Source organism: Cryptotermes secundus, unplaced genomic scaffold (genome assembly GCF_002891405.2).
Source record: "Cryptotermes secundus unplaced genomic scaffold, Csec_1.0 scaffold480, whole genome shotgun sequence".
Classification (NCBI taxonomy): Eukaryota; Metazoa; Arthropoda; class Insecta; order Blattodea; family Kalotermitidae; genus Cryptotermes; species Cryptotermes secundus.
Window position 1 is genome coordinate 1,281,163 of NW_019732379.1, and position 25,928 is coordinate 1,307,090.

At 39.7% G+C, this 25,928-nt stretch overlaps 1 protein-coding gene across 1 annotated transcript; it reads left to right on the forward strand.

Moving 5' to 3' along the window:
• The first annotated feature begins 238 nt into the window (after positions 1-238).
• Positions 239-24,727, forward strand: LOC111867571 (serine protease gd). Its single transcript, XM_023857556.2, has 9 exons — positions 239-348; positions 8,625-8,924; positions 12,308-12,491; positions 14,165-14,278; positions 16,345-16,518; positions 17,603-17,721; positions 20,106-20,273; positions 23,751-23,907; positions 24,356-24,727. The coding sequence occupies exons 2-9, from the start codon at positions 8,628-8,630 to the stop codon at positions 24,559-24,561; spliced, it is 1,419 nt and encodes a 472-aa protein (XP_023713324.1). The 5' UTR covers positions 239-348; positions 8,625-8,627; the 3' UTR covers positions 24,562-24,727.
• The last annotated feature ends 1,201 nt before the right edge of the window (positions 24,728-25,928 follow it).

Genomic DNA, 25,928 nt, shown 5'->3' on the forward strand with positions numbered 1-25,928 from the left:
GTGCGTAAGGCTTACCGCAGTCATTATGTAGTCATTGCACAGTTGTGATTATCAGTTTGTAATCTTCTTCGTTAAGGCTTCAGTTAGTGAGATGATAATTAAGGAGATGGATTTTATTCATATGGATTTGCTTGTAAAAATGTAAATCTGGTACAAAATTCGTGTTTTAGTGATATGTGTTGGTTTTTCCATAGTTCCTTAACATGTCTTCATTGTGTGAGTGATTTCTGAACGTAAACATATACATTGAAAGTATTTATATTCTTATTCCACTGTCAACATTACAAAGAGGAAGAAACGGCAGATTCTTTGACACAGAAGATCAATACAATTTTACATTACAGAAAGGTAACTACATTTTATCGTGTTATTCTTCTTGCTTTGGAAATTCATTACCTTCCCGGAACAAGCATCCATAACACTTGCTCAAGGTCGCATTCCAAATTATTTCGTGAACTTCACCTGTCTCGTGCAGCTATAAATAACAAAAATAGAAAATGGCCGCCATTGTTCTTTCAGATATTGCGTCCGTCATTAGTGTTGTTAGTCAATTTTATTATTTAAAATTCCGCCTTATTCTGCAACTTTCGTTAGTGTTCGATGGTTGTGTAATTGTACGTCACACTCTTCTTTTACTGTATTTGGCCCATGCTGAAAAAACATTCATTGAAGCTGGTCTGAGAGATTTCTACATATGAGAGACTTCGTTAGAATTCTTTAATCCACAATACAGGACGATGTATTAGCTTCACTCAAGCATTGTTGCACTCCCCTGCCCTCAAAGTAATCAGAAATGTGTGAAGCTGTATTTCCACTGCCTATTTTTTCCTTGGCACTACAGCCCCAGTGGGCCTAGGCCTACCTCCATGAACTTCTCCGTTCACTTCTGTTTTTCTAAATCTTACACGTTCGGTAGGACTCCTTGGGCGGGTGATCAGCTCGTTGCAAGGCCTCTACCTGTACACAAACACAGAAAAACGTACACACACACAAACTAAACATTCATGCCCTGAGTGGGATTCGAACCCACGATCCCGGTTTCCAAGCGAGCGAAAACAGTACATGCCTTAGACCGCTCGGCTACCGTGACCGGCTTCCACTGCTTTAGGCATTTATATTTTCATTGCGTTGTGCTTAAAGCATAAAAGAAATTCTACTGTGCTTCGCCTATAGGATTTCTTTAAAGGTCGGTTTTGAAGAAGCAGTTTTGTCAGACACCGCCCTCTGAAACAGATCATAGAATATACTCATACGGATATCCCTTCGGGTCGGAGGCGTGGAAAGCAAATGCACCAAAAATTCAATCTGGCCATCGGCGATGATAAAATGTTAAAAGTACAGCCCTCTATTACTTTGTAATTTTAATACATAGGGCAACATAAGTAAAAATACAGTAATAGAAAAGCAAATAATAAAATAAGTAATTAAAGCCTTGATTTAAACCCACAAGTTTAATTAAAACATTTTTCGATCAAGATACTAAAATAATAAACGTGGTTATTATCTTGGAGGCTGTCTGCCGTCTTTAGCTTCTTCAAACAGTTCGTTTTGGAAACTGAATGGGTTTCCGTTATCAGATGTAATGGAGGAAAGATTCCTACGCAGTTGACCCGTTAGATTCTCCTTTTAATTTCAACAGTGTTCAGTGATCGAAAGTAGCTCTCTCTTTCGCTCTCTCTCGCTCTCTCTACGGGTCCAACTAAGTGGGAACCTTGGGCTATGTCATACCTCAAGCGGTTAGTCGCTGGTTTCCCACTGCGAGGGCCCTGGTTTGAGGCCGAGTCTGGTCATGTGGGATTTGTGGTGGACAAAGTGGCGCTGGGGCATGTTTTCTCCGAGTAATTCGGTTTCTCCTGCCAATCTTCATTCCACCAGTTGCTTCACAGTCACCATCATCTGTCATCTGGGGCTGGAACAATAGGCCAGAAGTGGCCGCAGTACCAAGTGGACTCAGTCTCACCTCACTAAGAATAATAAAAAAGAGTAAGAAATTTACTTCCTTCATGCCTGATGAAGGAAAGAGATCTACATTCCTAAATGTGTTTGAAAAAACCTGAAGGTAATGCAGTGTCCAGAATAATAGCTATGTTTGTTGTAACCCACCATAGCCACAAGCGTTTAGACTATTATTTTTTTATTATTGCTAGTGGGGTGGGACTAAGTCCCTTGTACTGCGGCCACTTCTGGCCTATTGTACCAGCCCTAGATGATAGGGGAGGGTGATTGTGGAGCAATTGGTGGAATGAAGATTGGCAGGGGAAACCGAAATACTCGGAGAAACCCCGCCCCAGCGCCACTTTGTCCACCACAAATCCCACTTGACCAGACCCCGGGATCGAACTCTGGCCGCCGCGGTGGGAAGCCAGCGACTAACCGCTTGAGCTATGGCGCGGCTCAGCGTTTAGACTTAGACCAAACCCAGAGTGCCCGCAGTCAACCCATGCACTTCTGCTGAGCCTACGGTTGTGCTGGGAACTATACAATTGGATTTACCCACAGGATGCTTAGTTTGCGGTATGTGGCTTCTGGTTTGGCAAGAAGTGCCTGGCAGCCAAACGCTCGTTATGCGGTAGCATGGAGATTAAAGGGGTCCGCCCTGGATTCGGTTTAATTCCTTCCGTAGACCTTGAAATCCCCAGTCGGAGCTTAGCAAATACTGACCGAACGGAGCCGGTAGTGTAAAAGAGAGAAGAAGGAAGAATAAGTAACAGTAACTTTACATGGAAGTCTGATGTTTTCTGGGATGTGACACCGCGTAGTCTAGTAGATTGTTACCAATGTTTCAGAAGATTATAAGATTATTGTGCCGCCATCATCAATTTAGTTGCGCAAGAGTAAGTAAACACCCTCACTTTGGAAGTAGAACTTTGCGCCAAAACACTTGTAACGATCTACCAGACTATGCGGCGTCACATAAAAGAAGACAGTAAATAAGTAAAAGTAAAGCTATCCCTGCAACAGGCTGTGGAGGCCCATAGGGTTATGAGATGTTGAGGTTCCCATATTTTCTAGACAATCGGCTCATAGATGGCGGCAAGGTTGTCAGCCCTACGCGCCGACCACCCTTTACCCCCAAGAACCTTCCAAGAATATTCCTGGTATTCATTTCTGTTAGAGGCTGAGTCGATCCCAGGGCCATAGTGCGTCTGGAAGGATTAGGTCAATTGAAAAAAATCCAATGACCTCTTCGGGATTTGATTCCGCGACCTTTTAGCTTGTAGCATAGTGCCTCAACCAACTACGCTACCGCGTGTCCCTCAAAGAAGAGAGTAACTATCATATTCACCGTAGTGAGAACTTCTAACGTCACATGATTTCACGTAAATCGAAGGAGAAAAAACTTCCGAAATCAAGTCTAGCAGCAAGCTCCAAAAACATCTAGTATGAGTATCCCTAACCTCAATGAGCAGAGTCCTTCATCAGAAGCTGATACTCCTTTAACTGGTCAAGAAATCCCCTGCCCTTTAAGGAACCCAGTGTTTTATTGTCGTATTCACAACAGTCGCCATTGAATCCTGTCCTTAGACAGATGAATAGTCCATAATCTCAAGCCTTTTTTTTTTTTACCATTTATTTTGATATTACCATCCTGTCTCTCAAATGGTTAGTTTCAATTCCAGTTGAAATGTTACATTCATTTGTCATTCCCTCCATATTGACTATATTCCCCACGCACCTGATCGTCCCAGATATTGCCTCCGCGCATAATTAAGCACCAGTCCATGAAGATTTATAGGGACGTAGAGGTACAGCCCCTTGTACTATTTTATATATCGGCACGAAATGGCGTGAGTAGTAAACTTCGGACCACATCTGCTTTACTTCCGGAGAAAAACCCTTAGGTACCCACTGGATAGGAGGCTGGGTGGGTTCCACATTCGTTCTGGATCCTGTGAAGAAGGGAAAATTTCTTGCCCTTTCCGAAAAATGAACTTCAATTCCTTCGTAGTTCAGTCATGGCCTAGGTGGTATAGAGACGAATTGCCTTGGCTACCCGTGATATTATCATTCTAATAATACTTTTAAGTACAAATTATGAATCTAATTATTGTGCAGTTTCTTCCTCCTTAGGTTCAGATATTCTCAGCACCCTGTTTTCAGACAGCCTTCAGCTGTATTCTTTCCTTAAGACGAGGGGCCAAGTTTCACACCCTTGTAGGAAAAATTATAGTTGTGTATATTTTAATCTTTAGAAATTTAGATAGATGACAGGAAAAGAGTATACTGAACTGAATGGACATAACTTATATCTGCAGTAACAGGATATCAGGACTAAGGGAACGAAATCGTAAAATCTGTATAATTCAAACCGACATCAAAGTAACATCCGGTTGATACTGACGTTATCACAGCGATACGCTTTAGCTCCTTAATTAATAAAACTGGAAAGGAGTGCCTAAGGTGACCATGAACTTAATGACGTCAATAGTGAAACGACAGGACAGCTCGAACTGCATGGAGACAGGTCGCACTCTAACGCAAACCTAGGCTTCTGACCGCTTCAGTTANTGTGGAGCAATTGTTGGAATTAAGATTGGCAGGGGAAACCGATGTACACGGAGAAAACCTGCCCCAGCGCCACTTTGTTCACAACAAACCCCACTTGACTAGATCCGGGATCGAACACAGGCCGCCGCGGTGGGAAACCAGCGACTAACCGCTTGAGCTATGACGCGGCCCATACACACAGAATAAACGCATACAGACATCCATGCCTCGAGTGTGATTCGAACCCACAATCCCAGTGTTTGAGCGGGCTAAGAAGGTTCCTGCCTTAGAGCGCTCTACAATCTCATTATCGGTGTTAGGTACTGAAATTATTCAGTTTTTTCCTTCGGTATTTATAATTTTACGTAGGTTTATATTTTATGGTCAGAAACTGCCATGCCATACGTGTTTTATACATGAAAGAATGCCACCACAACAATTAGATTTATTATGAACATAATTGTAATTTTCGGATTCGTTTTCATATACTGAACAACAAGAGAAACATGAGAACTAATTCTCAAAAGTCATGACTTTCTTAGTTCCTGCACAATATTTTTTTCTTTTGTTGCCAAACTAGTGACGATGGTTTCTATCAGAATACAGATTAAGCGAAATTTTAAGGAACCCGAAAAAATGAGGTCATGATTAGTTTTGAGGCGTTGTCTATCTAAACCTGTCGAGATACTGGACAATCCAACAGGCTGGATGGTCTTGTGAGAGGAAGGGAAAGCCCGTCCTTAAGGGTGGGAGGAGTCGGACCCCAGAAACTTGTGACACCTCGATATATGAAAAGTAGTTTGATGTATTTATATACATTTTTATAGCGTATTGCGTAGGTTTGGTGGCACGCGGTAGCGTAGGTAGTTGAGGGGCTATGCTACAAGCCGGAAGGTCGCGGGTTCTAGTCCCGATGAGGTCATTGGATTTTTTCAGTTTACCTAATTCTTCCACTTGCACTATGACCCTGGGGTCGACTCAGCCTCTAACAAAAATGAGTACCAGGAATTAATTATATAATTTTCCTGGGGAGTAAAGCCGACCGGCGCGTAAGGCTGACAATCTTCCCGCCATCTTTGAGCCGATTGTTTAGTTAATGTGGGACCTTCAACGTCTCACAACCCTATGGGCCTTCACGGCCTGGTACAGGGATAGCTTTACTTTACTTTTATTGCTTAGGTTTAAAAAACTGATGGAGCACCTTGCCTAACGGGTTGTATCTTCAGTTTTGCATCACAGTTACCTAAACTTGGTTTAGGACACCGAATAGATGCCACCCTCCTCTCGCTAGTCTCTTCAGCTCCCAGTTAGATCAGAGCGTCTGCGCCCAATTAGGACGCCGTAGAATTAACGTCAGTTTTCAAGACCGTGCCATAGCTCAGGCCGTTAGTCGCCGGCTTCCCACCGCGGCGGCTCGGGTTCGATCCCACGTCATGTCATGTGGGAGTTCTGGTGGACAAAGTGGCCCTGGTGAAGGTTTTCTCTGCGTACTTCGGTTTCCACTGCCAATTCTCATTCCACCGACTGCTTCAGACTCATCGTCTATTATCCGGGGCTGGTACAATAGGCCAAACAGGAGCTGACGTGTCAAGTGGGCTCACTCTCATCCCGCGCCAAAGAAACTAAAAAACAAATATACGACAGCCGTCGTCTGCGGTACCCTCGTATGGCTTTTTGGATGCCTGCGAGCATTTTTAAAATATTCGTATTAAATTCTTAATTGTTCGCCTACTGCCACAATCCAGGCTTTAATCTACTCTTTATTAACCTAATATTTGTCCAGTGAGTTCTGAATGTTGTTGTATTCAGGTGTCATATTAATTGCGGGGTTCTGATGTAAATAATGTTGATATTTTATAAGAAGTCGACATAAGAGATCTGATATTTAAATAACGACTCTGTACTCACAGACAGCACTGTATGAAATGTTATTCTGGACGCAGTGGTCTACTTCAGAGGAATTATACAGCTATACAGAAATTCCAGCGTTGTTTCTAACTGTCCAAGCACATCAGAAGACTTCTTCTGAAAGCTTTTAAAACTGCCTTCAGAACCCTCTGAATATCTTCCACAATTTCAAAATATGGCCCCTAGAAATTATTCTTCGTAGTAAGAAGAGGGAAGACGTTACACGGTGCGATATGCGTATATGAAGAACATGCGGGATGTTTAAGAAGCACGATCAGTTTCTCTCGCCAGAGAGGGCCGTGTGTCAGAACGCTTTGTCATGATGCAGGATCCACTTGTCAGGGAACAGTTCTGGGCTCACAGAACGAGCCCCCTGTCTCTGTTGTTGAGTGATAAACAGCTCTCTTTTTGAGTGGAGTCGGCCTGGAGATATCAATTGCATGAACTGCCTCATTGTCTCAAGGTCACACTGAAAACCCCGATTTTCACTCTCGGTGATGATTCTATTCAACCATTTTCCATTTTCATAGATTCGTTGCAATATCAGCGCAAAATTCCCTCCTCAACTTCAGTTGGTCGGTGTTGAGGTTCTTGGGCACAATGCTCGCACAGATTTTCTTACTTACTTACTAGGACCGCGCCAAAACTCAAGCGGTTAGTCGGTGGCTCCCCACCGCGGAGTGGGATTTGTGGTGGACAAAGTGGCGCTTGAGCAGGTTTTCCCCGAGTACTTTGGTTTCCCCTGCCAATCTTCATTCCACCAATTGCTCCACAATCACCCTCACCTATCATCTGGGGCTGGTACAATAGGCCAGAAGTGGCCGCAGTACAAGGGACTAAGTCCCACCCCACTAGGAATAAAAGAAAATTTGTGCAATATGTTTTTGTTTATGTATACTGCCTTGCCCGAAAGTAANCTTACTTACGGAGCTGAGCCCATCTTGAGGAGCAGCCAAATCTGCAGCTACTCAAGAATTTCGCAGCATTTTATGGAACCTCAAAGTTCATTACTATGTTCATAAGAGCCCTCCACTGGTCCGTATTCTGAGCCAGACCAATCCGATCCATACCATCCCTTTTTCATGTTGAGCTATACACTACTTAAGTTAAAGTACATCAACTCTGTACTCACTATACTCGTCAAGAAAAATCTGATACCATGTAAGGTTCGAGCCCTTCCAGTTGAGTACCAGGTTATTGACTTGAAACTGGACATGAACCATCAACATCACATTTCACTCAATGTGCTGCAGTTAATACAGTACTGTAAAATGCTGACATATGACTCCTAAGGACGTCCAGCATTTTCCGGAAAAGATTGAGGGAAACCACATTGTAATGTCAGAACTCTTTAGAAGCTAATTACTCGTATACAGCTAATCTATAAAATCTCTACTTTTATGGAAACCAATTAAAACTCACCTGAGATGTCCATTATATTTCACATTCATCCAACCAACTTCTCACAGATCAGCTTCAGTGTTATCTTCTTATTAGTTGCACATATTGGGCTTTACCTTTAGGCTTCTCAACAAATCTGAGTAAGATATTCTCATTCCTGTTCAAGAAGTGCCAATTAAATTTATATCTCTCTGCGTTTTCGTTTGTATTCGTGTAACATTTCAAAAAGTGTTGAACAGTCTTTTCCAAAATCTGATATTGTGGAGTTATACTAACATTATTTTCATAATCCAAACGTTGTTAAAATGTGGCAACAATACAGGACCCCACACCAACTCCAATTTATGCACAACCATGATCATCTCAAGTTTAACTCGACAGATATTTACTCTAGCAAAAAATGTTTCAAACAAAAATTGTAAGGAAACGTCAAACACACACATTTCAAGTTCAATACACTGTTTCTGTGAATGTTACAGATTTTGAGATAGTTTAAAAAAGACAATGAAAGCACCAAAATTGTGATGCTGTGCCTTTATTTCCTGACTTGTTATCATTAATGCCACATACCTTGCCTATCTCTCCTTTTTCATTCAAACACCATAACAGTATTAATACAGAGTACAAATTACGAAGATCCTTTGTATGTAATTATCTTCTGCCCCTTTGTTAGTTCTGCTCTCTTAATCTGAATACGTTAAATAAAACAGATTATGAATAAAATTAGTCACTCCCTAGTTACACCTTTCTTACTCTCACCCCTCGAAAGTTTGCCCAAACTGTGTACAAGAGGAAGTATGGTCAGTGCCTTGAATACTGTTTGGCAGTGGATGTTTCTACAGATGGGATGCCGCCTTCACGTTTCCCTGGTACTGGTGATGTTCTGGGTCCTGCCATCCCATTTGTATGCTGCAGAAGACAGTAGTGAAAATTATGGCGGCATTGAGAGGGCCAGACAAAAGACTAATCTGCACCATCCACCATCTCCTTGCCCCAGTGTGTTCTCATATGAGGGACGAGAAGCAGAGAAGGATAAGTGGTTTGGAGTCATCCTTGTTACTACAGAAGAGCTGCTTACAGGCTTACGACTGGACTTGATGCTGGACAGGCCTGCAAGTTTGCTAGGTGTAAGAAAACCTCTTTGATATGAGTATTATGTATTATCTTATGAATATAAAGGGGCACGCAGTAGTGTAGTTGGTTGAGGCACTATGCTACAAGACGGAAGGCAGCGGGTTCAAGTCCCGATGAGGTCATTGGATTTTTTCAATTGACCTAATCCTCCCAGCTGCACTATTGTCCCAGGGTCGACTCAGTCTCTTACAGAAATGAGTACGAGGAATTAATTAAATAATTTCCCTGGGGAGTAAAGCACAGCTGGAGCGTAAGGCTGACAACCTTACCGCCATCTTTGAGTCGATTGTCTAGATAATGTGGGACCCTCAACGTCTCACAACCCTATGGGCCTTCATGGCCTGTTACAGGGATAGCTTTACTTTACTTTTACTTACTTTACTTATGAATATAAGCCTATAGTATGTGAGAAGGTTCATATACAGTCTGGGTAGTGGATTGTTGTCTTGTTCACCTTTATGATACAGAGGGGTAGATTTTGCTTCTTTTCACATTTCAAGCCCTAAGAGCTGACAATAATCAAGTCCTCAAAACTTATTTACACGCTAAGGCACTTTGCCTCATTTATTTATTATAACAGTCTACCATCTTTATCTTTAAATAAAATATTGACCTGTGTTACTGCTACTTTTTTTCAGTACATCTAGTTGTATATATTTTCTATCTCCCATTGCATTCCCCTCTAATTGGCATGCTGCAGGCCTGCATCCTGTATTTAAATGGCCACATGGCTTGAGCTACATGAAGAGCACAAAAGATCCAGAACAGTGGAGTTGCTCTTTTGTGTCTCAGTCTGCTCATGATCCATGTTACCATGTTAGAATGCAGTAGTTTAAACATATCTTCATACTTTGTAAATGGAAATTTCTTCTCTGCAATCAGGTTCTTTATAAAAGGAAGTAGAAATATATGTCCATATCTTAATGGCACTTGTACTGTTCATAATGCATCAGTTTAAATAGCAAGTTAGTTGGACTGGGTAACATCATGAAACTTGGGTAGTGAGAGGTGGTTACCTATGTGTCAGAGGTAGAAGTGCTTCTATTCTGAAGAAGGAAGCAGTAAGTTCCTCCAAAATGATGGTAACCACCTACTGGACTACACTGTGTCATGATGCAGAAGACCACAATCCAAATGTAAATTGTTGTTTGTTTGTGGTTTATTTAATGATGCTATTTCATCTTCATGGGGTTTACAGTGCTGAATAAGGGAACAAGTATGAGTGATGATGTGGGAAGAAATGAAAAGAAGCAGTTGTGATATACATTTAAAGGATCTTTGTTGATTGCATTTTATTCAACATCTTTAAGGGTATTAACATGGCTGCTAACAGAACAATATATATAGAAGGTGTCAATAAATATATGTTGAAACGTGCTATGTTAGATAGATGGGTTCAATATGATCATATTTTGTTAATACACTCATGTCCGGAAACGCTTCCTTTTGGCATGAAGGATCACAAAATTTTCCAAGAGGATGCATAAGTTTTAGGGGATGTTATCGTTGTCTTACATTCTAAAAGTTGCTGAAAATGGCGGCTGTCAACTTCACCACTTGGCCATGTTATGCCGAACCCTTTGAAAGATTCCAGGCTTTTCCTGGATGTTTCCAGCTGCTACTGCATTCTTGCCACAAGATCATGTTGTGTCTTAACTGGAGTCTCATACACCAGGCTTTGCATGTTCCCCCAGAGAAAGAAATCCAGTGGAGTCAAGTCAGGGGAGCGAGGGGGCCAGGTTATGGGGCCTCTGTGTCCAATCCATCTGTTGCCAAAGGTTTCATCCAAATACTCACGGATGACATTAGTACAGTGTGCTGCGTTGCCATCATGTTGGAACCACATTCACAACGGACTTCCAAAGGCACCACTTCCAGCAGCTTGGTTAAGGTCTCTTGGAGAAATGTTAGGTAAATCTCACCAGTAAGCCGCAGAGGTAAGAGGTAAGGGCGTCCTCCTTTACATTATGGAGCCCTAGTGCATAAACACAGTGTTTCTGGACATGGGTGTATTAAGAAAATATGATCAGATTAGACCCATCTATCTACCACAGAGCACTGTAACACACATTTTACTTCATAATATTGTCACAATTTGTGGGAGTGACTATAGATGGGGTATGGATTTGTGAATGGATTTATTGACCACCTATACACAACACTCAGAAGTAAAAGTAATTGCAACACTATCGCTTATCTCCACACTTTACATATCACCACAGTACCCACTAAGCCTTTTCCAGCCTGCTGTGTCTTCAAAGGCTTTTTCCTAGCTATGGCTTCCAACAGTGGAGATGCTTCAGCTTTCCACTCTCAGGTCCTATCTCACAGCCGCCCCTACAGAACTCTAGTCAGTTGTCAACTCAACTATGGTGCCATCTCTTCTCAGCCTCCCTTTCAGAGCTCAACAGAACTTGTTGACTCAGTTTATCCACTTTGAACAGACCGAGTAGAAAAACCTTTTTCAACAGTAACTTCATTGTTGTGTTCATATTCGTTGCAGCAGGAACATGTTTACTAATCCATTGCTCAGAAACGGTCGTTGTATATTCGCCTATCCCACAACCATTGCGTAGAAACGGCTGTACGTGCCACAATATGAAAGGGCCTATTTAACCATAGTATACCTTTATGCATATTTTGCAGACAAATTTTAATTCATGGAACTTGGTCCGAAATTTCATAAGGGCAAAATTTAGTTACAGTTTTCCAATTAGAACAATCCGAGTCAAATAAAAGAAAAGATGGTCGATTTCCGAAGCAATTTTATATTTAATGAACCTTTTTATTTTGTCATCCTGTTTAAACTTCTGGGTCTACATAGTGTGGAATGATGTGTGAAGTCGAGGGGTTGTGGCTTGATTTACTATGATATCCTGACATTTGCCTGGAGGGACTTGAAAAAACCATAAAAATGTCAGGATAGCCAAGGACCTAACCAAGATTTGAACAGGGTGTATTCCTAATACAAGTCTAGAGTCGTAACCATTACACCAAGCTATTTACTCTCAGCTATAGCTATCTATACTGATCACAATAGCCATGCGGTCAAAGCATGAACACTCTTCACCCACTCAAACACTGGGATCCTGGGTTTGAATGCCACTTGAGGTGTGGATGTCTGTGGGCTTCCATTCTGCGTTTGTGATGTTCTGTGTGTAGATAGTGAGTTTGCAATGGTCTGAATCCCCACCCAAGGAGTTCTACCGACTGTGTATAAGATTAAGAAACTGAAAAGTCAGCCAAGATCCAAAGGGCTGTAGAGCCATAGAGAGAGATAGCTATCTATAAGTAATCATTGCATAACTAGAAGCACATTAACTTTATTAAACAATTTCATTATCCAGAACATAAGAGATATCTGTTCCTATTACAGAACTGGATTGGTGAAGTGAAGAGTAAAGACAACACTCGCTTTACCATCCTTAATCTGAACCAGACAGTGATACCAGGTCCACCACTCTCCATCCGCATATTTGTTAAATTTCCTGAAGGCGAGAATATACCTAGACTACGAAGCATCCACGTCAATGGCCGACAGATCTGCCCAGCTGATCATGGTATAATTTTGATAATAATTGATGACAGTAATGATGGTGGTGGNTATATTAAGCTTGCTTGCTTGCTTGCTTGATTCATTCATTCGTTAGCTCTGAAAATGGAGATGTTCCTTTCAGACGTTGCTAAACTTCTGTCAGACTTCACAGCATCACATCCAAAAAAATTGTACAATCTATGAATTATAACTGACTACACTTTATCTAAGTTAACAAAACAGATCCTAACAATTTTTTTCATTGCTTCAAGATTATTGTAGAAGTCTGTTTCAGCCTCATAACATCTCATTTTTGATCTTCTTAAAACTTACTTTCCTTTTGGATTATAATTCTTTGTACTTTTTAGCATGCTTTCAATCTATGTATTTGACCTATTTTTACGTTTGTTCTCTTCCAATGGATACACTTTATTACTGTACACTCTTCTGAAGTATTCATTCTCAATTGTATCCATTTCTGTGCAGCTCTTTGAATTTTGTCTTAACTTCATCTTTCTTACAAAGGCAAAAATAATACTGTCTAATGTGACTATTTAAGTTTTATCACTTGAGGATTTATCTCCCTTACATGTTTCGATCCTTACAGATCACAGCACAACAGGCAACGCATAAACACGGAAATACTAAGAATCTCCTTTCGCAAGATAAACAGGCCGCACAGGACCAGCCACCTCCACGAATAACAATAGGAGATTTGACGTGAACCTGTATGGTTCATAAATTTTAAGCTTGATCTTGAAAGTTTTTAAAACAACTTTTTTAAAAACTTTTAACACCAAGAAGGCCGTCATGAATGTGGAAGGTTGAACATTGCATATATTGTGCATTTTAGACATCATATGTGTATCTATACAATTAACATCTATTGTAATAGTAGTTTCCGAAAGTATTGATACCCTCTGAGTATAATCCATAGGGATTGAAACATGTAAGGGAGATAAATCCTCAAGTGATAAAACTGAAATACACGTAGTCACATTAGACAGTATTATTTTTGCCTTTTTAATTGTTAGTGTGACGGAGCAGAATGAAACAAATCAAATTCGTCTTTCTTCTTATCCACATCTCATTAACATATGTCAGTATTTGTAATACCATTGTTTTAGAAAACCTCAGTTCATTATAGGCTCATGGTATATGCTAAAATATAGTAAGATTAATTCTGCTAGGTTACAACAAAATGGTGCAGAATTTATAAACAAGCTGTTTTGAGTTGTTTGTCATTTTTCTAGTCAGCTCATATTAAATTATAATTTAATATACAAAATGCAATTCCTTAACCCTAGAAATACAAGCTTTATTTTCTAAAATGCCAAGTCACCATTTAAATTGTCAGTGTTGTTATTCTTTTTGGGTAGATAATGTACTCTGTATAAAATTTTCTTTAAAACTAAAAATTGTGAAAGGTATGCACGAACGTGTATATGCATATAAAGTGCCAATAGATGTTATGTTCTGTCAGATATACATAGAAGCTCTTGTGAAGACAGAAATTTTTGACAATTTGCATGTATAAGTTTAACAGAGCCTCAACCAATATACAGTACATTATAGAATGAAGCTGGTCTTCTCAAGAGATGATGAGAAAAATGTATATAAATGTAAAGAGGCTAAGATTATCAAAATTTGGTGACCAAAGTCTAAAAATTAATCCTTTGTTATGCCTAATTCAAACAGTTATGTCTTCAGGAAGTATGCCAGTCACCCCAGGACCCATAACAACAACCAGAAAAAACCCCCCTGTGACAGTAAGACGACAAGACAGTGATGTAAGATCATCACCTGAAACAGGTATGTAAGTATTTTATCCTACTTTCTTTTCCAACACAATATGCCTATATGTAAGTAAAAATTCAGAGACTGAATGCTGAAATAAAGTAGGATATTTGATAAGAACAACAAATATTTAATTTAGGCTCTAAGTAACTGGCAATAGAAAATAATGATTCTACCATATTAAAATCATGACATATGGGAGAATTCCTGAAGATATTATCTAGCCAGATAAAATTAAGCTGAAGAGACTGAAACATGGCCTTATTTTTAAACAGAAACCCTGTTAGCATACTGATTAAAGCAGATGTGGATGTAGGTGAAGCCAACGTTAGTATTATATGTCTATTGTGTTTCAGGACATTATCCATTTTCCTGTTTTTATTTAGAACACAACGTTTCAAAGACTGGATTATGTCTCCATCTTCAGGTGGAACCTATTCAGTTGGGCCCAATCAATAGAGCTAGTCTTTGGACCAGAGATAGGGACCCTGTCCTCTTTAAATTTAAATCATCATCCTGTTGTTATTTAAAACACAATGTTTTGGAGACTTGATTCTGTCTCTGCCTTAAGGTGGAACCTACTCAGTTGGGCCCATCAGTAGAGCTAGTCTCCAGACCAGAGATAGGGACTAACTCTGTCATTTGGGCCCGACCGAGTAGTTTCCACCTGAAGGCAGAGACAGGATCCGGTCTCAGAAACGTTATGTTTTGAATAAAAACAGGATGATGGATAATGTCCAGGAGCCCGATAGTTGTATTAATGTACCATCAACACAAAATTTTTTATCTTAATTAGGATTATAGGTTCAAATCACACTTAGGACATATGAGTGTGCATTTTATATGATGATAATGATTCATCATCATCATCATCATCGTTTTTAACTACTCTTATGCTTCATATTATGGCTTATACAAAAGCTACTGTAGAGCACAGTTAATACAACAAATGATGCACTTCAGCTTCACTTCTGTTTGCCTGCCCTTTACATGTGGCATTTGCATTTCTGCTGTGTTGGTAGTGTATGTCATATTTACCACTATTTTTCGTGGAAAGATGAGATCAGATACCACCTGCTCTGTCAATAAGTGGTCTCCCCTGTTTTTAGCTTTTTAGATTCCATAGTCAATAAATATCAATTTTAAAATTCAAAGGAATATTTGCACACATTCTGGTGTTCTTATTCAAGCAGGATTCTGTTAGTTGAACAGTTTTAGCAATGGTCCTGGTAGAAGTTGTATCATAATTGTTATGGTCTCCCACCCTTCATTGCTATGCAGTTGTCTTCCACATGGTTTTGCAACATATGTCCAATTTGCTGTTGTGTATGTCGGTTGTTTTTTTTTAATGATTACATGCATGAAGTTAGAATTATAAAATGTTCCAAAAACTCAGTCAGGTTTTGACTCTATTGGATTATGAACAGCACTGCCTGTTTGGCAATAAAGGCTGAGGTGTAGAATTGATGACTCCTTTTAGAAAATACTGGCAGACCAGAGTTTTCTGTTGTTTCCAAAATATCTTCTTCTAATCTTCTGATGATTATTCTGATGGGCTACACTCTGGCATAGAATTTTATCAGAATCTCTATTCATAATTTCCGCAACATCTACTTGTGGTAATGCTTCTTAACTTTTCACTGCCATGGCTCTATGTCAGTGGAAATCACAAATACAAAGATGTACAGTACACCAAAAATCAGCTGTAGTCTAGTACAACTGTCATATCTCACATGTGAAGTGCCTCATTGTCACAGATGCTAAATATATGTGTGTCATAAATGTAAAGATAGAAGGAAAAAGATATCACAAAGTTGGTAATGCCTATGATCAGTGACTCATCCATGAACATATGTTGTTAGGTCATACCAATTGGTACAGCCTTAATCAGATCAAAAAGACTTGAACATTAAATCAACTAAAGTTAACACTGCCATTATTGTAGACTTACTGATGAATTGATTTAAGTTGATTCTGACAGTGGATATACTAGAAGTATCTTGGGATCAGAAATACATACATACGAGTAGTTTGAGGACTAGTAGAACAAGAAAAATAAACATGTCTGTTTACATTCAAAGGTGGGGTAACAGAATGTGGCAGAGTTGCAGTTCAGCCTGCACCACTCATCACTCATGGACAGAACACAGCAAGGGGTCAGTTCCCGTGGCATGCTGCACTTTATCAGTCCAAGGATATCCACCTTAAATACATCTGTGGTGGTTCCTTAATTGGGCCAAGGACCATCCTCACAGGTATGGATTAAGGTTTTCTTGACCATTTGATAGCTATTCTTGTAGTCAAGAGATTCCCTGTAGCAGAACACCAGATATTACAGTGGCCTCAGATGCTGCCATTGAACAAAATCCCGAGTCATTTCAATGCAGTTCATATTTTGACATCGTATTCATCTTAATGGTTTTGTAACCGTACGCACTCTTCACGGAGGTATCTTATCTGTTTATGCTTGGCGATTTGGTTTGGCTGTGGAAGTGAGATGCCCCGGAGGGTTCATGGTCCTCTGAACTGGCCTTTTGTTACGAGGGACAGAAGGGAGGTTGGTGAGTCCATTGCATTCGGGGNGGGGGGGGTGTGTAGGTATACCTCCTTTCGTCTGTGCCTGTGGGGGTGGAGGACCTGTGGATCGAAACTTCTAGAAGATGTGCAGACCAGAAGGGGTCCGTGCATTTGGTCATGAAGCCCTCCCAGTGGAAAGTTCGAGATGGCTAAGAACGTGGTTTCTGGAAGCAGCAGCGGGGGTAAGGAGTTAGTTAGTGAGTAGAAGCCAGGGAGTGAGGGAGTAGAAGCCAGGGAGTGAGGGTGTTCATGTGGAACCTGTGCTAGGGGGTTAACCGATTGAGCCCGCATCAAAAAAAAAAAACGACGTAAGCAAGCCAACACCCGTGTACCCCTGGGATATAAGACTCATTCCGCTGAATTTAGTCGAGGCATACACTGCGTGGAAGTGAAGCGTGTGGGGACGGGTGTAGTTTCTTTCCACTTACATATACATTTCCAAAGTAGTGCAGCCGTTTGTTTCTCCACAAATGCCACTATACTCCCTGTTACTCAGAATCCTCAAAAGAAAAGAAATCGGACATCTGATAATTTCATGTCAAATGCATTGATTGAATTTATGTTTTGTCTGTCTCTTCAACATGGGATATTTTGTGTGTGTATTCCATATGTTCACAATGAAGAATAATTTTTCCACACTTAGCTTCATGCCCTATAAAGATGTTACTTCCACATTTGATACCATTCCATGGTGATATATGAAACCTGAATATAAATAACTTAATGTCATTCAGTGTCCTAAACAATTCTGTTATTTTCCAGCTGCACACTGTGTAACCAAATCAACTGTCTCTCGACCAGTAGAAGCAGACACTTTGCTTGTGTACTTGGGGAAGTACCATCTGAAACAGTGGAGTGAGGGTGGCGTGCAGGATAAACAGGTATGTTGACCAAAACATTAGATAACTGCACCCTGAACGCATATCCAGACACTTTTCTTGCAAGCCTGGGGAAGTATCATTCATCTCAAGCATTTTGGTGAAGGTAGCATGCAAGATAAGCAAATATGGTATGCAAAACGTTCAAACATGTAGTTGGAGCGCTGTCCCCAAACCAGTAAATGCAGTCACTTTGCTTATATACATGTTAAGTATCATCTCAGACAGTGGAGTGAAGGTGGTGTGTAGGATAAGAAGGTATGATATCCCGAACATTAATATATTTACCATACAGCAAAAGTTGTGGTATCTGGGACCAAAAATTATTAGAATATATTAGAACGTTATACTTAATATGTATCCTAGTGTACCTAGCAACCTTGTGGCCAGGCATAACCATTTCATTTGTCACTTAATAACCTATTCTGCTTTCCTTTCCATACTTTCTGTTCCCTCTTCATAACTACTCACTTAACATGGCTTATATACAGGGTATTTCACGACTTTAGGGCATAACTGCAGGAGGTGATTTCCTAGGTCTTTGTGATCAAAAAAGTTCATATAAACATGTGTCCGATTTTGGACGGTTACGGAGTTATGACCGTTTTTTCATTCCCGTACACACCCTCGTGTGAACCGCGTCTGTCAGCTGTCGGGTTGCTATTTTGAGCCAGCTACAGGCAGAGCGTTCTCGTTATCTCGACACTTGAGATGTTGTACCTAAGGCGGGTTGGGTTGGTATGTCCAGCGCGGTTCACAACCGAGCGGCAGCCTGTGTTGCGGCTGGCGGTGGAATTTTCGAAAATCAGCTTTAAGCACCAATAAATTCAAATTAAAGGAAATTTCACGAAGTTAACTTTACATTCATACTTTAAATGTATCATGTATTATGCTGGTTTATTATTTTGTCCCGTTTATTGTCAGTAATTGTTACCTTCTATTCTGAGTTTAAAATGGTCATAACTCTGTAACCGTCCAAAATCGGACACATGTTTATATGAACTTTTTTGATCACAAAGATCTAGGAAATCACCTCCTGCAGTTATGTCCTAAAGTCGTGAAACATCCTGTATAATCTAAAAAGGAAACAAAACGCCAGTATTTCACTCTTTTAGGTGTTATATTCACAATCAAAACAATTTTTGGGCAGAGGAGCCAACCAGAATATACAGTGCTGGATATCGCAGATTTTATGATAGTCTGATCTCTATACGCTGATCACTAGATCCACACGCTTTGCTTGTGTATCAGGGGAAATATAGATATGATGTCTCGAACATTGAAACATTCAGTTGGACTGCTGTACCCAGACCAATAGATGCTTCCCTTTACCTGCCTACCCGGATAAATAACTTCTGCAAAAGGGAATGAAGGCATGCAAGGTAAGCATGTATAATGTCCTAAACACAAGCATGCATTTGGAGCGCTGTGCCCCAGACCAGTAAATCCATTCACTTTGCTTGTGTACCTGAGTAAGTGTCACCTCAAACAGTGGCATGTTGGCAGTGTGTAGAGTATGTGTATGTCTTACTTTGTTCATGTTGCTCCCACTTGGAGCATAGGGCACCTGTGAAGTGCTTCATTTCACTCCAGTTTCTTAATCTTAGACATTCCATAGGACTACTTGGATGGGGGATCAGTCCATCGCAAGGCCACTACCTACACAGGACAACACAAACACAGAATAAACACAGACAAACATCCATGCCTTGAGTGGGGTTCGAACCCACGATCCCAGTGTTCAAGCGAGTGAGTGAAGACATTTCGTGTCTCAGACCATGCAGCCACTGTGGTTGGCAGTGTGCAGGATAAGGGGCTGTTTTTTTCCAGTCATTGAAACTTGCAGTTCTACCTCTCTGCCCTAACCAGTAGGCTAGACACTTTGCTTGCATACCCAGGGAAGTATCTTTTCACGCAGTGGAGTGAGAGTGACATCCAGGATATGCAGGTTAAGGTTCTCAAACAGTGAAATATATCACTGAATCACAGGGTCCTATGCAGTAAACTCCAATACTCTCTCTCAGAGCTGACGGCACTTCTGACAAAATCACTATGAAATATGAAATCTTAAGAGTAAAATTAAGAAGAAACAAATAGAATCCTATATTGGTATGTTTATAAACGTTTTCATAATTTATGTTTTACTTATTATTTCCTTCACCTTATTAAAATTTTTAGTCACAGCAAATAAGAATACTGAAGTGCATCAGCTCATAAAAACATAATTTTGAACATCATGATGGGTACCTGTTAGTCAAAACATGTTAGTCTCTTTCTTTAACTTCCAGTGAAATAGTGCAAAGATGATAATAGTTATGCGAACTGTCAATGGTATCACTGGTTTTTGTGTTAGAAGTAAAGCTTGTATGTGTTCAACATTTGCTCAGGTGGCCGAGATCCTGGTGCATCCAGAATACAACTCTTCAAACTACCAGTCTGACCTGGCCTTGCTGATACTGTCTAGTCCTGTCCAGTTTACCAAGTATGTAAGACCAGTGTGTCTTTGGGACAAGACAGAAGTTGACTTGGAAAACGTTATTAATAAGGAAGGCATTGTGAGTAATACTTCATACTTCTGTCTTTATCACAATCTAAATAAGGAGTTCCACTCTTCACAGCTCCTAACTCATCTACTGGCCCACTAAATATAAAACTCTGTATAATTTTCGTCTTTTATTTTGATATAATATATAAGAAATAATTGATTTAGATACAAATGGGGGTTTAAAGATAATTACAATAAACTTTTTTGCTTATGCATGGAATCATGTATTACACTGATGTTCAAATTCTGAAAGTCTGGTTAATGTTGGCTAATGCACAACTGACTGAAATGTGTTTCCTCGTTGACAGTGATGTTGTTAATAGAACTGTAAAACCAAATCATAATGTTAAGAAAATTTAAGAAAATTTTATTCTTCATGTAACACTAGGATATAACTTTATCTCTGTAATTATTAATTCCTATGCTTTAATATGTTAAGTTTCTTGCTAAAAATGCTTTTCTTCAACATTAATCACAATAAAGGAGAATAAGTGGTTGAATGAGGGACAGGAGGAAGAAGAGAACGTTGAAGTACTTTGTCTTAATTCTGGTAGCCCTAATTCCATTTTTTCTTCTCACTTTTATGCATTCAGATTTGTCCACAATTGTGTCAAACCAATATTGGTTCAAAGATTGACTGGGAAGTTGCTGACAGGCAGACATTCAACTTGCCATCTCTCCCAATTTAGGTGGGAGACTTCCTATTTTTGATCCATTCTCCCACTTTCCTAATTAATGAAGTAGTCTCCCAAATCTTTGTAAAAATGTTCCAGTTACACTTTGTATAGTTATCTCTCATTTAAAAAATCTGCTCATTTGAACCTCAAAGCCATTTGTTATTTGTAGTAAACTGGTTGGTGCATTCTTCAATCATTAATCACAAAGTACAATCCCTATATTATACAGCAGATTTCATTTGCAGAGGCAGTCTTGAGGGTTCAGTTTTTAAGACTGTCCCTGCAAATTAAGGTGCAACAGGATGCTGAAATATAATATTACTGATTGCATTTTGGATACTTGTATCCATAGAGTGGCACAGGTGAAGGCATTCTTGGCATTCACATTTGAGACACTAATGGGATTGGCTTAAACGTAATTTATAATTGAATCTTGTTTATGATTATTGGCAGCAGGAGTAGCATAGATGGTATGTGTTTATAACTTCAGCAGTAATGCCATTTTGCTGATGACTGTGATATTTATCATTTATATTTTCCCATAAGATATGAAGGGCATAAGAAAAGTTTTTTAAAAAGACTTGCCCACAGGAGTTTCCTTGTATTACCAACTCAATAAAAGTTACCACAATACAATATTTATAGAATATGTAGATGCTACTTTTCAGAGTCCAATGCAGGAAGTACAATGTATAAAATCTGTGCAAGCAATGAAACGCAAAGAAAACTGTAAGTATGTAGAAGAAATATGATTAGATCTTAGGTTTAGAGTGGAAGGTGATGACAGTACAGCATATCAGAGGTCATCTTCTTTGTATAGAAAACTTGATAGCATGATATAGTGGTGAAAGACCAAGACAAATAAAGGCACTGGAGCTGGCATGTATTGTGATGGAATGAGGCAGAAGCATACCTTCAGCCTCAGTCAGTACACAACAGTATTCAAGGCAGAGGTATATGCCATTAAGGCATGCACAGTTGAGAATTTAGATGGGAACTACAGAAATAGGAACATCTACATATATCCTATCAGAGAGTCAAGCTGCAATTAAAGCACTTGGTACACATCAAATCACTTCAAAATTGGTTTTGGACTGCCACCAATCCCTCACACAACTGGCCAGACATAACAGAGTACAACTGATATGGGTGCCAGGTCATGACGGTAATGTAGGGAATGAAAATGCAGATCAACTGGCAAGAACAGGGTCTGAACAGCCATTCATAGGACCTGAACCAGCTTATGGCAGCTCAATTGGAGTTGCCACAAAAGCGATAAGGGACTGGACTGATAGAAATCACAAAAAACAATGGGACTCAAAGAGGCAAAAGGATTTATATCAGGACCCTCTGCCAAAAGAACAAGGGACATGTTAAAATTAAACAGAGATCAACTCAGATGGGTGGTAGGATTACTTACTGGACACTGCCACCTGAAAGGGCACCTTTCCAAAGTGGGACTGACAGAGGACCCAACTTGTGAAAGGTGCCTACAAGAAGATGAATCAGCCCTGCACATCTTATGTGATTGTGAGGCTATAGCTTACTTAAGATATCGCCACATGGGTCAATTCTTCATGGAACCAAGTGACTTTTATGACCCCCCCATAAACAAAGTCCTACATTTCATTTGAAGGGTGGGATTAATAAAAGGTTAATCCAAAGGGGAAGCACAATAGACCATTGAAGGTCACAGTGCTAGGGCCAGTTTCATGGCTCACCCCTCATACTCATACTCATAGTGGTGAAAGAAATACTGTAGAAAGTAGTTGAAGATGCAAAACTAATACATCACATCTTACCACACAACAAATACCACCCAGAGATATGAACTCTCCTAGGATGCCACTGTCAACATTAACAAAATTGTTTCCAGTAACAGATCTGAAAATATCTTGTCTTATTATTTACATCCTGTTGTGTGTCTTTTTACAATTTTAATAATAATTGCATGTGTTATGATGATCATAATGATCAATAACATGAGACATGTTTAATGAAATTGTCTGAGGATGGTCCAAAATATGGACTGAAATATGTATCAGTTATTAAAGAAACCCAATGTAAAGAACTAGATTAATTTATTTTGAAATATCTGTTATGATGACAGTATCACCAAAAAAGACCTAAAAATGTTTAAATTATCATTAAAATAACATAGATAGCAAAATCTATAGACATCAGAATACCACTGTCTGAAAACAAGCAAAAGATGCATTATGAAATTTCAGGAAATTTATCTTATGGTTGAAATAGATGACATATATGAAGTAACTTCCTGTACTTCATGTTCTCGGAATATCTGTTACCGTACACCATTCTGAGACCCAGCGTTAGGTGATGCTAATGCTGCACCCATCTCGTAAGTTTGTCCATCCACAACGTTTTTGTTATGAATTGTAGGAAATTAAGAAATGTAAGCTTCAGATGAGCTACAATGGCATAAGTTTAGTAAAAAGTTCCTATAAAATTTAACAAGTGGTTTGGAAGTTGAAAGTGAAAACCAAACACAGAGCATGATGAAATCACAAACTACTTTTGAACCTTGAGAAAGGAAACTAGGATGATGATTATGATTATGATAATACAGTGACTATGACAGACAGCAACAACACTAACAATAACAGATAATTATTCGTTCATCCTTGCACATAATTGTTACACAAACTTTCACAGCTCAAATTATAATGTCCCTGAAAGAGAGGAAGAGAGAGATTGTGTGTGCGTGTGCAGATGTTGGTGCATGTGCGTTTCTGTCCCTATGTGTATGTGTGTGTGTGTATATACATTTTTCATTCTGCAATCAACAGGTCACAGGCTGGGGGTATGATGAGAATGGGCAAATCACAGAGGAACTGAAGATGGCAAAAATGCCAGTCGTATCACAGCAGGTCTGTCTGTGGAGCAACCGTGATTTCTACCCTCACTTTACATCTGACATGACTTACTGTGCGGGATTTCGAAACGGTATGCACAAATTTATTGACTCCTGGAGATACTGGCTTCTTAGCAAAAATTAGAAATATGTGCTTCAGTTTGGAGTTGAATTTTATGACATTTCACACCTTGTAAACTGCCTAACATTACTGAAATCAGTGGATGTACAACAGCCAGTGCCAATGGGTTAAAAGTACCCATATGGAAGATGTGTTTTATGTAGTTCTATATGTATCATATTCGTTATATATAACCTGAAACATACAGGATTCTCAGCGTAACAGTGTGTATTTTTGTGCATGCTTCTTATAAAATAATCGGGTTAATTAACTTGCATTAGTAAGGTATTGTACTCTCAGTGAATATTTTGTAACCATGTGGCATGTGTTTACTTACACCAGTAACAGTCAGCAAGAGAATTAGAAATAATTTCTCCACTACTGCCAACTTAGCCAAGTTTGTTCTGTACAACATACAGGTAGCAGTGTATGCAATGGTGACAGTGGTGGTGGGATGGTGTTCCCGAGGAACTGGAGTGATGGCTCAGTAACATGGATGCTCCGTGGAGTTGTCTCCCTTAGTAAACCAAAGGGACTGAATCAGCCTGTGTGTGACCCCACAAACTTTGTTGTGTTTACTGATGCTGCAAAGTACCTAGACTGGATCCAAAGCCATGTCAAGTGAAAATGTAATTAAATGCGATTTACAATATTCTTGCATATAGAAGAGAGGAAATTAAAATGGAGAAAGGAAGTAACTGTGTTGTGTTGTAGTGAGTGTCTGACAATTTTATTACAGGATGTGTTTAAAGCTATTGTATCATAAGAATAATTAAATAAGTTTTAAACAAGAGAAAATAATTGTTTAGCATTCTGCTATAAAATTTGTGATATCTTAACTTTCTTAAATTTTAATGATTTTTCCTTCATAACAAGCACATAGATCTCGAAGGACATGCAACAGAATTTGGCGTGATAAAGGTTCCAGCTTCATACCAGTTGCAGCCTAAATATTACTGGATTTTCAATTATGAAATACCGTTAATCATGCATGTCTTGTTGATTAGATATCAACAAAAATAGACACTGTTTGACGAGCCATTGTCCAGCAACAAAGGGAAGGATACACATACAGACACACAGACTGATGGAAGGGATTCATGAAGTATGCCACTGAAATACGCTCAGGTGCCCTGTTATGCATACCAAGCTTCATAAAGAGTGGTTCAGGCATTCAAAAGTTGATAGGAGGAGATACACAGAGAGTCAGGATGGTGATCTCATAAGCCTAATTTATTTTTATCAAAATAAGGAAAGTAGGCTTATGAGATCAACTTGATCTGTGTATGCATGTGCGTGAGTGCGTGCGTGCATGTAATGCAAAGTAATAACCTAATGTTTCTTGAATGCCTGAACTGACCATCATCGCTCTTGGTATATTTACCATACCATATGAGGCTATATCGGTGTTATACTCCATAAATCCCTCCTGTCACTTATGAGGGTAGTTAGTTAGTTATTGGAGAAGGTGGGTTTCCCCATGCACTGAGACCTGTATTGGTCCATTGTGCTTCCCTCTATGATTTCTACCAGTCTCTATATCCTACCGGTACTGGTGCTTACCATCAGTCCCGCCCAGCCAGCGAGACCGGCTCTACTAGCTGAGAGGTATCTATAATGCTTCCCCCATCTACCAGAGGTATTAGAGACTGCTGTTGGGCGGGAAACGTCCGTTAATTTGGCTCAGTGACCTCCTTTGGAGATATGAGGTTCTTTTACGTGCCGTAAAGCTACGACACGGGACCCACGGCTTAAAGTCCCTCCCGGAGGACTTGTTCCCTGAATTTTTCCGCCCTTAAAAATTCGACGACCTCCGCCGGGTATTTGAACCCGCATACTACGAGTCATGAGGTGGGAACATTACCTCTAGACTACGGAGGCCACTCACTTATGAGGGTAAGTCAATAAGTAAGTTACAAATGGATATAGAACTTAAACAAATAAGAGTACTGATATGAAAAATACTTTTATTTCTCAACATAATCTCCCTGT